Source organism: Centropristis striata, chromosome 6, assembly GCF_030273125.1.
Source record: "Centropristis striata isolate RG_2023a ecotype Rhode Island chromosome 6, C.striata_1.0, whole genome shotgun sequence".
Taxonomy (NCBI): domain Eukaryota; kingdom Metazoa; phylum Chordata; class Actinopteri; order Perciformes; family Serranidae; genus Centropristis; species Centropristis striata.
In genome coordinates, this window is record NC_081522.1 from 18,926,217 (window position 1) to 18,940,631 (window position 14,415).

At 41.0% G+C, this 14,415-nt stretch overlaps 1 protein-coding gene across 2 annotated transcripts in view; it reads left to right on the top strand.

The window, feature by feature from the left end:
* Positions 1-14,415, top strand: part of brsk2a (BR serine/threonine kinase 2a) — a 190,883-nt gene that overhangs the window by 130,171 nt on the left and 46,297 nt on the right. For both annotated transcript variants that reach the window (XM_059334691.1, XM_059334690.1), the window contains exon 4: positions 991-1,131. In XM_059334691.1, coding sequence (XP_059190674.1) covers positions 991-1,131 — 141 coding nt within the window. The remainder of the gene's footprint in view (positions 1-990; positions 1,132-14,415) is intronic.

Here is a 14,415-nt window from a genome sequence, read left to right on the forward strand (position 1 = left end):
TGCAACACTATGGTGTAATCAATAAAACTGCATGTAGACACACATATCCACAGCATGGAGACAGAGAGAGAAGAAAGAGAGTATTTCACCGCCTGTCTGAGTTTCAATTTGTCCTAGTGAAGATGGAGGGAGTTTCAGCACAGGATATACGAGCAGGTCAGTCCGGTGCAGGGGCAGGGCACCGCTGGCTTTTAGCCCACAGATGCAGCTTTAGGTCTGGGCCAGTGGAGATTAATCTCCCTTCCCTGTCCTCTTGGAGCCACAGAGCACACTACCCCACCACAAGCCCTGCCACGCAGGCTCGAAGGCCACCTGAAGAATAGCTGTAAGAAATATGATGGCAGGGAGGATTGTTTGTAGATGCATGTTTGGGGAAGGTATAAAAGCACTTACAACACAAGTTCTGTGTGTGTGTATAGCAATGTATCTTCCTCCCTTTCTTTTGTCTCATATGCTTGATTAACCAAGTGCTGAGACAAAGACCATCACAAAAGCTTACAGCGTCTGTACCTTAGCAGAATTCACAAGCTCTTGAATCCCTTATGTCTGAGAGCTTTCACATAACTTTTCTTTTTCTTTGTGTAGTGTAATGCAACTTTATCATTCCTCCGATGCCTCCCATCGGAGGTCAGAGAGTATATTATATCAGAACCCTTCACATATATTGTAATACACTGCTAGCATGCTTCACTCTCTGACTGTGGGGACAGCTTACAGATGACAAAATGAAAAATAAACTGTCAACATGATGTGACTTTGGGGAGATCTGATCATTGATCCTGGGTGTTTGTCAGTGTATAACAGCTGTAAGGGAACTATTTATTCCCATATTGCTTCTGTTCTTACAGACCTCTGAGGTCAGGAGCTTTCTCTGTTTCCTCAGGGCCCTTAGTATGTGCTCCAGTCCCTATATTTCTATGTGTGTATGAGGGTTTTTTTCTGTTCCTCTCCTTGTTTATCTTAATTTAATGCACTGTTGTTTTCTCTAAGGTACCTTGTGCTAGAACATGTGTCTGGTGGTGAGCTGTTTGACTACTTGGTGAAGAAAGGCAGGTTAACACCTAAAGAGGCCAGGAAATTCTTCAGACAGATCATGTCTGCGCTGGATTTTTGCCACAGTCATTCCATATGGTAAGTGAAATGAATGCATGCAAATAGACTTGTAAAGCTGCTCGCAAAACCCTTCACTAAGCCCCTCCAAGGCACTGGAGGTCAGTCAACCTTTCAGGTTTTATCTAATGCTTACGTTTGGATGGTAACCCTGGATTTGCAAGGGAATGGGCCAAAACGGCAGGTGGGTCTTTCAGCTCTACGCTTTCATTTGTGTTTGACAGAATCTCATGTAGCTCACTAGCTCCCTGTGCAGACCTCAGCACTGGTTGCATACGGCTAAAAGTTGCCAGTGCTATAGGGGGTCATAACGTAATGTTTGCTTAAAATAAAACCATACTCTGCTGTGCAAGAACGTTGTTGTTCCTGGATAAGTTTGTCTTCACATGAGTTGTCAATACGTTGGGGTGCCTGACTTGCATTGGGACCAGTGAGCTTTTCCCTTGATTTTAATGATCTCATTCGCCATACTCCGCCGACAAATTAGGCTACCTCTGAAATATATATTATAGTCCTTTTTGTCTTCTTCCCTCTGATATTTCAGAGCTATAATTCCAGATATTTGCTGCTATTGCCTTTGGAATAGAGACCGAGCGCCACATGTCTGAAGACCACTCCCACCGCAGGGGAAACTATCCCTCTCTATTGAAAGAAGGTGCCTCCTTGACAATTTTATTTTGCTAGCAAAAAACTGAAAATTGTTGAAAAATGTACTACCAACAAGATAAAGAACCCAGAACTTAATTTTTAAAAATCAGATGAACCGAAAAAATGTTAAAGAGGAGAAAAGTGAATATTAGCTAACATTAGCTTGATAACATGCATCTAACATTAGCTTGCTAACAGCCCACTTGTCCTTTCTGGTAGATGTAGAGTGCTAAAATAATGAAATTATATGCTTAAATCTAAACATTTTGTTAGCATTTCAGCCCATGTTGTCTGAAAGTTAACATTAAATATATGGAGTTTCAGGATCACACAGTTTTCCCCATTGTAACAGCTGATGTCTCATGTCTGTATCCACTTTCGTCCTCCTAAAAGTCTGTTTTTCAGTTCGGCAGTTTATAAAAACTATAACAAACAAGGCACAATACTAAGAAGGGGAATATAATATTGAGGTTTTTATTAATATTAAGGTACCTTAATAAGAAGTATGTTAAGGTATCAAAGTCTTAAAAGCAATTACATCCATTAAACGAATCTCTGTAGTACAATAAAGTGAGCAGTAGGCTCCATGTTTAACATAAATATCAGAGATACTTGGGATACAAGCATAAAAACCACATTCACTATCTGCATAAAATCCCATAGATTTAAAAAAGGCAAAACAGCCAATAAACAAGCATACCCAGGAGGTGAAACAAAGTCAATTTGGTTGTCATACAACATTGAACAAATAATGACTTCCTAAATAATGAATTCTAAAAAGAGACAGATTTTTCCTGAAGTGAATCTACAATCTAAATTTCAATCAGTTTGCTCATAGCTGCAGAGTGCTGTTTAGTTTTCAAACCAATGATTCAATGTGGAGATTACAAAGCTGTGAAAACTTGTTATTGCTTGTTATGAAAGTGTTTATTTTTCCTCTTTCTTAAAGTTCCTCTTGCAATATCCATCTTAAACAGCTGAGGACGGCTGAAACATATCAAATAGAATATAAAATGGAAGAGTAGCATACACTGACACATACCACCTCATATCTAAGAATAAAACTGACTATAGGCTACAGTATATGGTATAGTCTGGTTTGGAGCACATTGAAATACAATGGGAAATACAATACTTCTTTCCAAATAACATCCTCAGGTATCATTTTTAGAGCTGAGCAGAGGTGGCTTTTTTGTTCGTATACAGTACATTTTCTTGACCATGCTCTGCTCAGTGTTGACTCATTGTATTTGTTGAAATTTGCTTCCTGGTAGTTACTAATGTGATGCATCGTGTTTGGCTTCAGGGGGTAATTTAACTGTTTACCAGCAAAGACTAGAGGCAATCATATATTTATAGTCATACTTACAGAAGTCAAACATGTCAGCAGGGACTGATTTGGAGCACTCATTTGTGTGTGAGTGTGTGACTTGTGTCTATTTGTGATCCTAAAGCAGATAATGATTCTTCCTCCCTCTCCAGAGAGAGTATGCCTCTGCATTTTTTTTCCTCATATACGTGCAAAACAGAGCACAAGGACCATAGAGCAGAATGAGTTCAAGTGTATTTATTTTTACCTTGGTCACAAGTTAATTTACAGCGACTTTGCAAAAACAAGAGGTGATGAAACGGGCACAAAAAATAGTCACAAGAAAAGATAATATAATGTCGAAGGGCATTTAGGATGGCCAACCATGCATTACAGTAGGTGCTCGGTAAAACAAGAATATGTAGAGTACATATATATAAGCATAGGAAATGAGGCAATGCACAGTAATTGTGCAGCCCAGAGATGAGACAGTAGTTGGTGTTACAGTGTTCCCACTCTGCACAGTTTACACACCCTTTATTAGGGGTTATTCTGGTATATCTGTTCTTGTATCTCTGTAATAGATCTTTCTTTTTCTGATTTCTTATACTTGTTATACTGAATAATACAACATTTTATTCACTTAATCCGATTTCAATGCTGTTGTATTTCTATAAATGTGAGAGTTTGGTTGCAATTACTGTGCCAAACATGTCTATAATGCATGCCATGTATAATGATACTTAACCTTATAAGTCATTATAAATTGCTGTAATTATTATATCAATAATTATACAGCATATTTTACTGCATTATATGTATGATTACAATGCATAAAAGACATGGGCATTCTAGAAAGTGTTACCAAGCGTTTTTCTTTTAGACCAGGGTGCTACTACAACACGGTGCAACATTTAGAATTTTGAAGTCACTAACAATTAAAACATGGTCATCATGCAGCACATTATCAGCTTGTTTCCCTGCTGCTCACACCACTACACTGTAATATTCACAGGCAGGGGCTTCAGATTATAAACATTAAGATATCACCATAAAACCCTGTCACAGCCAAGGCCTGGCCGTCCACGGCCAGAGAGGCTTTTATGATTCGGAGCCAGGCGGTCAACTTCGAATGATAATTTATGTGATTCCATCATAACTTTTGTGTCAAGGCTATTGTGGCTGAGAGAGAGAGAGAGAGAGACAGAGAGAGACGGAGAGAGAGAGAGAGACAGACACACACACACACACACAGAGAGGCTTTACTACTCGTCTCTGCACAGTTTAGTATTCTTGAAAGTTTCTTGAATAGCTTTCGGCTGGTTATGAGGGGGAAACCAAGACGGTGAAAAACATTTATGGTATGATATTCCCTAGATCCTGGTATAGAGTACTACAGTAAATGCCTCAGAGATAGATTTGCATAATGATGCATGGGCAATTAAAAGGAAAGAATTAAACTGATTTGTCACGGAATGATTAGGTACGGTTGCATTTTTCTAATTTGATATGCTTTGTATTTTTTTCCAGTATAGTGAATAGAGGCAATTACATTGTTGCTACTGCTATTTATTAATAAATCTATTATGGAAGCCGCTATACACAGCACAAGCTACAGCATCCTTGTGTCCGAATTACTTTTACATTTAGCTGATTATCTCAGGATGATTCGCTTGAGATCATTTTATTCTTTGAACCGTGGAACAGGTAGTTGGCGGATTCCAGCTTGAACTCTCAGAGAGATTTTAAAAAAAACCCAGAAGATATCTTTTGTAGCACTTGAAATAGAACAAAACTGTCCACCTAAGGGAATGAAAGTTAGAAGTCTTTTATCAGTCTGTGTAAATAACTGACTGTGAGAAGAACAGATTAGGCCAATTAAGAGAAAGCATCTGGGACTGACATTAAGTGCATGCACATACATAGATTATCACAGCTCTTTTGTAGGAACGTTCACTTGCAGATTTATCTCTCCCTTCCTGATTTGCTTTGCCGCTGTCTCTCTGTCTTAGCTCTTCAAATCCCCTCACTGACACTTGTGGAAAATGATACCTTGTAAATTTATCATGAGGAGGATTATTTGGGAGTGTTGCTGCACCCCCTCGCCCTCCTCCCAACCTCAATTAGGGGCAAAACAGACAGACAGACGCAGGCCTTCTCACCTCCCTTCCATTCCCACTAATGAGATCCCAGCATCCCCTCAATAAAAAAGCATTTCTGCAATAATTTCTTCCATTTCTACTTGTCTGCACAGGGGACCTACACAGGCCATTAGAAGTGCTCTTTTTTTGCTTCATGATTCACCGTGCATAGGGGGGTAAACACATGCTCCTCAACCCTCCTTTTCTGCACACCTCCCCGTTTTCACTTCTACTCCTCATTGCCTCATGCTTCCGCCCTCCGCCCACGTCCCATCCCCAAATATCTCTCTTGAGCCAGATGGATGTAAGTCTGGATGTGAATGAAAGAGCATAGAGGGCTGTTTATGACTCAGCGTTTCCGCTGCTTGATTCAGATTGTGCTCTGATTTAGGCAGAGTTTTCTTTTTTGCACGCAGGAAGAGAAAGGGACATAGTGAAGCACACGGGGATAGCTGACGAGGGAGATGAGGCAAAGATAGGTAAGGGTAGGGTAAAAACAGACATGGGAAAGGAATTGTCAGTAAGATATATTTATAATGAATGCTGAGGCAGTGAGAGGAAATCTTCATTGTATGTTAATGTAGATCCAGTGTCAAACTATTCCACTCTTTCTCCCTCACTAAGACGTATTTTGTGTTATTAGTTAACTCTGCAATGTTTGACTGGGATACAGAGACTGATTGACAGACCACATCCTACATAATAATAAGATATTTTATTGATCCTTATCAACATTTCTCTTTCATTTCCTCTCCAGGGGGGTCAGAGGTCAGGGTCAGCTACAGAACTGCTCTCCTAGAGCTGCTTTACATTCACTTCGTTATTGTGACCTTGAGCAACAAAGTTGTGGTATAATATTGCAGATTATTCACGTCCATGTTTACCTGAGAGGGAATCCCCACAACAGCTCCGGCTACATCTCGTCAGTTTTGACGTTCAACAAAATCCACATCTGCTACACAGTATACATTCTCCTGAGAAGTCGATGTGGCAGTCTGCCATAACTGCAAACACAACAATCCAACAGAGACGCAGATTGATTGAGAGGAGCAGTGTGTATTTTCCTTGAACACTTTACAAGCTGCTTGAGTGCTTTTTACCCAGCGTTTGAACCATATCAACAGATGATGGGAGGTTAATTTGTATGGCATATATCATTATCTACGCATTTGGCTACTTTTCTTATGTACTTAAGCTGGCCATAGAAGCACTGTGTGCTCTGATTTCCAGTGTTAAACCTAGTGCACAATGTTTCTATTCCCATGTGAGCAATGAAGGTATATTGTATTGATTTCTCTCAGTGTTTCTGAAGCCGCAGTGAGACTATGCCCAGGATAGGAGGTCAAACGAGCCACGGTTGATCCCAAACACACCCCTATATCACTCTCCAATAATTTTGTCCACCCACTCCAATCACACCATTCTGTCATACAGTGTACCAGCAGTGATTTCCTTCACCTGCGTAAAAACTTTCACAGAAACTAAATTTCACCCTGACCACAACACACTGTGTCCTGTTTCTCAACCCAGTTCTGTTAGTTTAGTAATGGCTTCGGTCTCTCCCCTTGTAACCCACTTAACAACCCTATGTCTGTGTGTTCAATACAAAGTGAGTGTGTGTGGGTCGGAGATAAAGACTATATATCTGTCATATAAAGTGACTCAAAGCATCCCACCAAGAAAGGCAGAGATTGCCAGTGCACCTTGGAAGAGAACCCCGTCCCTAAAGCTCAAAGCTTCATCATACACACACACACACACACACACACAGCCTTGTATCCCTGACTCTGATTATTACTGCCACCTACATGTGCACAAACAAACACCTGGTCCAGGAGTCACATTAAACCCACGCAGTGGCATAATCATGCACATCATCCAAATCCACCTTTCTCTCCCACTCTCCCTCCATCATTAGCTGCTTTATTCCTCTCTTCCAGAAGCTGAGACAGCTGTATGCATCTGTCTATGGCATCACTTACTTATAGCTCCACAGAGGGAAGTAAAGCATGCCACAGGTCCTTTTTAAATATTTTTATTTAGGGTAGGCAAAATAGTTAACTTTCTCTATCATGGCCTTTGTAATTGTGTATCAGAATAGTGGTAATATTTTTGATTTAGTACATTTTCTCAACACATAAAATTACCAAATGGAAATGCCTAGTTTTAACTAAAATAGTGAGGTCAATTTTTTTAAAGAATTTTATCACATTGATTGCTCTTCATCACCTTGCACCTCCGTACCTTTCTGATCTCCTTCACACCTACACACCCTCCAGGACCCATAGATCCTCCTCCTCCATGCTCCTCACTACTCCTCCTGCCCGCCTCTCTTCAATGGGGTCCGGAGCTTTTAGCTGTGCAGCCCCTCCTCTCTGGAACTCTCTCCCGCGACATTACCTCTCTGTCCACCTTCAAATCACAGCTCAAGACTCACTTGCTTAGATTAGCATTTTCTGTTTCACCTGCCATTCTCACTTCTGCTCTGTTTGTTGTTTTTACGTAGTTGTTTGTTTTTGTGTAGCTGATTGTGTTCTTGTTTTTATCTAGTGTTTTTTGCTGTGTTTGTAAAGGGACCTTGAGTGACATGAAAGGCGCCAATGAATAAAATGTATTATTATTATTTACTCAAAACAAACTCCAATTCAATTTACTACAAAGGAATCTTAATAAAAGCTAACAATAGTTTAGGCTATGCAACAACTTACCTTTGAAAGCCACATTCACTGTCTCACTCTGCTTCATTTAGTGTGTTTTTATCCACCTGTTGTAATCCGCTTTTTCAATTTGTGCACTAACAGATGCTAGAAATAAAGTTGACATATTGCTAAAAAGTTTCTGTGGAAAAGTTGGTGTATCAATAAGAAATGCTGCGTTCAGACTTATCCGATAAATTATGCTGTGTATGAAGCGTATGAATTATTTTTCATTCAAGCTTCCGCTCTACTGAAGAGACAACAATGTGTGGACCGACGAGGAGACTATAACCTTTCCCAAATTAGTACATGAAACAAACATAGATTCAAAATTAACATCATGTTGTCTTCGTGTTTGACTGGCATTTTTTAATTATAGCACCTTGTTGCGTGTTCTTCTTCTGCAATGGTTTATTTGGCACCAGACTGGAAACTTACCACCAGCTGTTAACCATGATGCATGCAACTTCTAGTATTAACATAAAGACGATTAGAAAACACACAACACATCTTCTTTGTCTGGCATCTTTTTACATCTATTGTAATCTTTCGATAGCAGGCAGTTCGTGTTAGCCTATTTTTCATCCAACCTCTGTGCATCCATTCTTCTATTAATAGCAGCCCGTGCCCTTGTGGCTGTTTGTGGCTGTGTGTTGATATTCTTAAGAGAGTTTCCTCAGATGACAGTCTGTCTGTCTCTTTCGCTGCAGAAAGCCTGTACTTATAGCCTATCATCATTACAGCTGATGGTCGCTAACAACAAAGTATGGAAATCTTCTCTCTCTCTCTGGAGAGAGAGAGAGCGAGAGAGAGAGGCAGAGAGAGAGAAAGAGAGAGACTTTTAAAATGTTCTGATATTTTCCTCTCCTGCAGAGAGGGTTAAAGCATTGAGGTGTATCTGGGTGAGAGGAGGGAAGCTGATGTGGAGAGGAGGTGGAATGGAGAAATGGAAATGGGATGGGTAAAATCGGAAAAAGGGAAATGGAGCTGGAGGATGGAGAACTAAAATAGTAGGTTGGTTTATGCTGCTTGATTGAGGGGGTATGGGCTGGTGGTTGTAAGGGGAAGTGTAGCAGAAAAGGTGAGAAGGCTGGTTGAGCAAGGGAAGTTAAGAATGGGGAAAATGGAAGGTAAAGTAAAAGTGTCAGTAAAGTTAACTTAAACGGCAGTTCAGCTGTTAAAGATAGTAGAATAATAATGACAAAATATGACATTTTTCTAATTTTAAACAGGCACAATTAACTACTTTAAGAGGAATTCTGAACCACCATGCTGTCTGTATGGGAGTCCTGATGTTGCTATGGGTTTTTAATATCTATGCCACTCCTTCACTCCAATGCTTTTCTGACAGCACGTCTGTTTATTCTGCCTTGAAGGTCTGCTGCTCATCCTATCTTCCTCAGTCAAACTCCTCTGGATTAAGAGCAAACGCTGAGTTGCACACACAGATTTGGCACAACAAAGCAAATAGTTTGTTTATTACAAAACTAGCCATCATTGTAATCCCACTTTTTACTCACTGCATTACATGCAACAATGCATTACATCCCCAGTGGTGCTCAAAACCCCCCAGAGGAATAGATAGAATTGCCCCAGATGGCACAAGATGAAACGCTCTTGTAACCAGTCACTGGAGAGGCAAATCTTGTGTGTAAAAGATAGCTGTGTGCCTTCCCCTCTCAATTCTAATCCAGTTTAAATGCAAATGATATGAGAGGAGACTAGTGAAATGTGCAGGACACCAGTATAAAGAGGTGCTAAGTAGTGTACTGTAGCTATCCAACTGAACTTCCAAGATCATGATCAGGATTTAGGGCTGGGCATCATTGAAAAATATACAATTCCAATACCAGTATCCTTGAAGTGTTACCGATACCATTGGAGTACTTCATTAAATACCTTTTCCCCCTTCATTGAATACCCATCATGCGAATGAAAGCATTCAGTTGTATAAAATGCCACCACCACTCCTTCCCATTCAAATTATTTTTACACAAATGTGTTACACACTGACTGGCAACTAAGAGACAGCGAGTGACACACAGCTGTAGGTTGTTTTGTTTTTTATTTTTTATTTTGTTTTTTCTTCTTTTTTTGCTGGGACAGTTAGATTGTATACATTATATGTTGATTGTAATTCAATGATTGTAAATATTGCTTTCTTTTATTGTTATTAGTTTTTTTTTTTCTTTTAAAATGAATAACAGAATTGTACGGAAGCCCTGAACCGCAAGTGAAGAAAAAAAATTTTGAGATGTTATCTCGTTATTTCGAGATAGTATCTCGTAATAACGAGATGTTATCTCGTTATTTCGAGATAGTATCTCGTAATAACGAGATAAAATCTCGTTATTTCGAGATAACACACTTATGTAAAAAAAAAAAAAAAAAAAAAATTTTTTTAATTTTTTACTGTCAGATATTATCTCGTTATTTCGAGATACTAAGTCGTTATTTCGAGATACTATCTCGTTATTTCGAGATACTATCTCGTTATTTCGAGATACTAAGTCGTTATTTCGAGATAACACACCTATGTAAAAAAAAAAAAAAAAAAAATATTTTTTACTGTCAGATATAATCTCGTTATTTCGAGATACTAAGTCGTTATTTCGAGATACTATCTCGTTATTTCGAGATACTAAGTCGTTATTTCGAGATAACACTTAGGCCTATGCTGTCTCAGTGAACGGACCGGGCTGTCCAGTCCCGGCTTCCTCGTGAGGAGATCCACCGCCTCGTCACGCTCGTGTCACAACACATCCAGAGGGCAACCCGCTGCAATTTTGCCCTCAGCCCGGAGGTGCAGCTCCTGGCCGCGCTGCGTTTTTACGCAGTGGGGAGCTTCCTGGAGGTGGTGGGGGACGGCACCGGCCTCAGCAAGGCACCGGTTTCACGGAGTGTGGCAGCCGTGACACCGATCCTCCTGCGCCATGCCCGGAGACACATCAGGATGCCCACCACGCGGGACGAGTTCCGCCAGTGGGGTATATATGCGTTAATGGCTTGATTACTGCTCGGATACACCTGTTAGCTGTGATCACACACACACACACACACACACACACACACACACGCACACGTAGCCTTATTGCACAGGTGTGTGGGGTGACTTAAGCGCTGATAAAGTGGTGGGTGATCGATTTGCCTGGCATCGATTGATTTATATTTCAGCACCACGGCGGTGGACAGCTCCCACTAAGAGCTTCTTAAGAAGCTTCTTTGGCGGGATCTTAAGAAGGCAGTTAAGAACGCATCTGGGAAACACCCCTATCTTAGCGCTCCTTCTAAGCCGAACCCTTCTTAAGAGCCTTCTTAAGTCCTTAAGAACGAGCGAATCTGGGAAACGCGAATTAATTCGAGATCTTGAGAAAACAAAACAATAGTGTAGTCCAGACGCGTAGCCAGTAATGTAATGTATTTGTAACCCGGCCCGTGTGGGATGAGCCTCTCCACACCCTGGGACTCTGCCTTGTGTTGTTTATGATGATGGAGGGCGGAGGAGGGACCAGTCGGACACGGGTGGTCGTTATATTGCGGCTCGGACCGCGTCGTGCTTTATTTCTCACAACGGCTGGCAGCTCAACCTTAAACAGTACCAGTAAACACTGGCGTGAGACAACAGAAAGATTAAAGGCTTGCGTTGTGTCCTTACTGATTTCCACACTAACTGGTTGCCGGAGATCTGCGCAGTGTCTGTTACGCGTGAGCTGTCCGTGGCACTGAAACAACAACCGCCCTTAATGTGATAATTTTCTGTCTGATGCAGGTCTACGTTATGCTATACGTTAACACTTTATCGAGCCTACTGATTGGGTTCATCTGTAGTCGGCACTTTGTGCAATAAAATGATTTATTGTGCCGTGCGATAGAGCCGATACGCATGTTTTGTCTTTCCTGTTGTATTGTGTACAGCCTTTATAGAGCTCTGTTGGGAGAGCTTGTGTGAAATATTATTTCTGCCTTCGCCACTGGTAGTATTCCCTCTGGGTCCAAAACGGATTGCACTACACACACAAAGTTTCTAGTGACCCGCAATCCTGCTGATCTGCATCTCTCAGTCATCATCTGGTATCCATGGAGACACCCGGTGGCGAAGGCAGAAACAATATTTCGGGTGGGCCAGTACAAAAGTGGATGGGCCATCGTTTCCCAGAAAAAGGACTCGTAAAAATGTAGAACTATAAAAATGACAAATATAGACAAACTGGAAAAATAGTGACTATTTTACTTTGCAACATTATGCATTACAAAGGAAATGACAGCAAAACACTGCCTCCAACACAAGCTCTCCCAACAGAGTTTTATAAAGGCTGTACACAATACAACAGTAAAGACAAAACATGCGTATCGGCTCTATCGCACGGCACAATAAATCATTTTATTGCACAAAGTGCCGACTACAGATGAACCCAATCAGTAGGCTCGATAAAGTGTTAACGTACAGCATAACATAGACCTGCATCAGACAGAAAATTATCACATTAAGGGCGGTTGTTGTTTCAGTGCCACGGACAGCTCACGCGCAACAGAAACTGCGCAGATCTCCGGCAACCAGTTAGTGTGGAAACCAGTAAGGACACAACACAAGCCTTTAATCTTTCTGTTGTCTCACGCCAGTGTTTACTGGTACTGTTTAAGGTTGAGCTGCCAGCCGTTGTGAGAAATAAAGCACGACGCGGTCCGAGCCGCAATATAACGACCACCCGTGTCCGACTGGTCCCTCCTCCGCCCTCCATCATCATAAACAACACAACGCAGAGTCCCAGGGTGTGGAGAGGCTCATCCCACACGGGCCGGGTTACAAATACATTACATTACTGGCTATGCGTCTGGACTACACTATTGTTTTGCTTTCTCAAGATCTCGAATTAATTCGCGTTTCCCAGATTCGCTCGTTCTTAAGGACTTAAGAAGGCTTTTAAGAAGGGTTCGGCTTAGAAGGAGCGCTAAGATAGGGGTGTTTCCCAGATGCGTTCTTAACTGCCTTCTTAAGATCCCGCCAAAGAAGCTTCTTAAGAAGCTCTTAGTGGGAGCTGTCCACCGCCGTGGTGCTGAAATATAAATCAATCGATGCCAGGCAAATCGATCACCCACCACTTTATCAGCGCTTAAGTCACCCCACACACCTGTGCAATAAGGCTACGTGTGCGTGTGTGTGTGTGTGTGTGTGTGTGTGTGTGTGTGTGTGATCACAGCTAACAGGTGTATCCGAGCAGTAATCAAGCCATTAACGCATATATACCCCACTGGCGGAACTCGTCCCGCGTGGTGGGCATCCTGATGTGTCTCCGGGCATGGCGCAGGAGGATCGGTGTCACGGCTGCCACACTCCGTGAAACCGGTGCCTTGCTGAGGCCGGTGCCGTCCCCCACCACCTCCAGGAAGCTCCCCACTGCGTAAAAACGCAGCGCGGCCAGGAGCTGCACCTCCGGGCTGAGGGCAAAATTGCAGCGGGTTGCCCTCTGGATGTGTTGTGACACGAGCGTGACGAGGCGGTGGATCTCCTCACGAGGAAGCCGGGACTGGACAGCCCGGTCCGTTCACTGAGACAGCATAGGCCTAAGTGTTATCTCGAAATAACGACTTAGTATCTCGAAATAACGAGATAGTATCTCGAAATAACGACTTAGTATCTCGAAATAACGAGATTATATCTGACAGTAAAAAATATTTTTTTTTTTTTTTTTTTTACATAGGTGTGTTATCTCGAAATAACGACTTAGTATCTCGAAATAACGAGATAGTATCTCGAAATAACGAGATAGTATCTCGAAATAACGACTTAGTATCTCGAAATAACGAGATAATATCTGACAGTAAAAAATTAAAAACATTTTTTTTTTTTTTTTTTTTTACATAAGTGTGTTATCTCGAAATAACGAGATTTTATCTCGTTATTACGAGATACTATCTCGAAATAACGAGATTTTATCTCGTTATTACGAGATACTATCTCGAAATAACGAGATAACATCTCAAAATTTTTTTTCTTCACTTGCGGTTCAGGGCTTCCGTAGAATTGTAATAATTTATTGTAAATATTGTTTTTCTTATCTTATCTTTTTTTCTGATGCTTGCTTTGGCAATATATACATTGTTACGTCATGCCAATAAAGCCAATTGAATTGAATTGAATTGAATTAACTCCTACCAATACACTTGTCGCATTCTATTAAAGAACTATTGCTGTGAATGGATGGAGCAAAACCATACCAATAGTATTTTTTTTCTAGACTGGATTGAATGCAGACATCAATAAACATGGCATCTGTTGCATTTTTCCACTTATAACCACATTTAACTGAATCGCTTTGTTGATAAACCAAAACAAATATAATAAACAGTCAATGAGATTGGATGCAGTCTGTGTAATTAGATCATGGTGCTTCTACACTGTAGCTAACATGCTAATACTGTTAGTACAGTGGAGTGAAGGACAAGTGCAGGACATTGCAGACAACCTATTGTTTCCATTTTATTATCTCAGTAAAAAAAAAATCACTAGTTT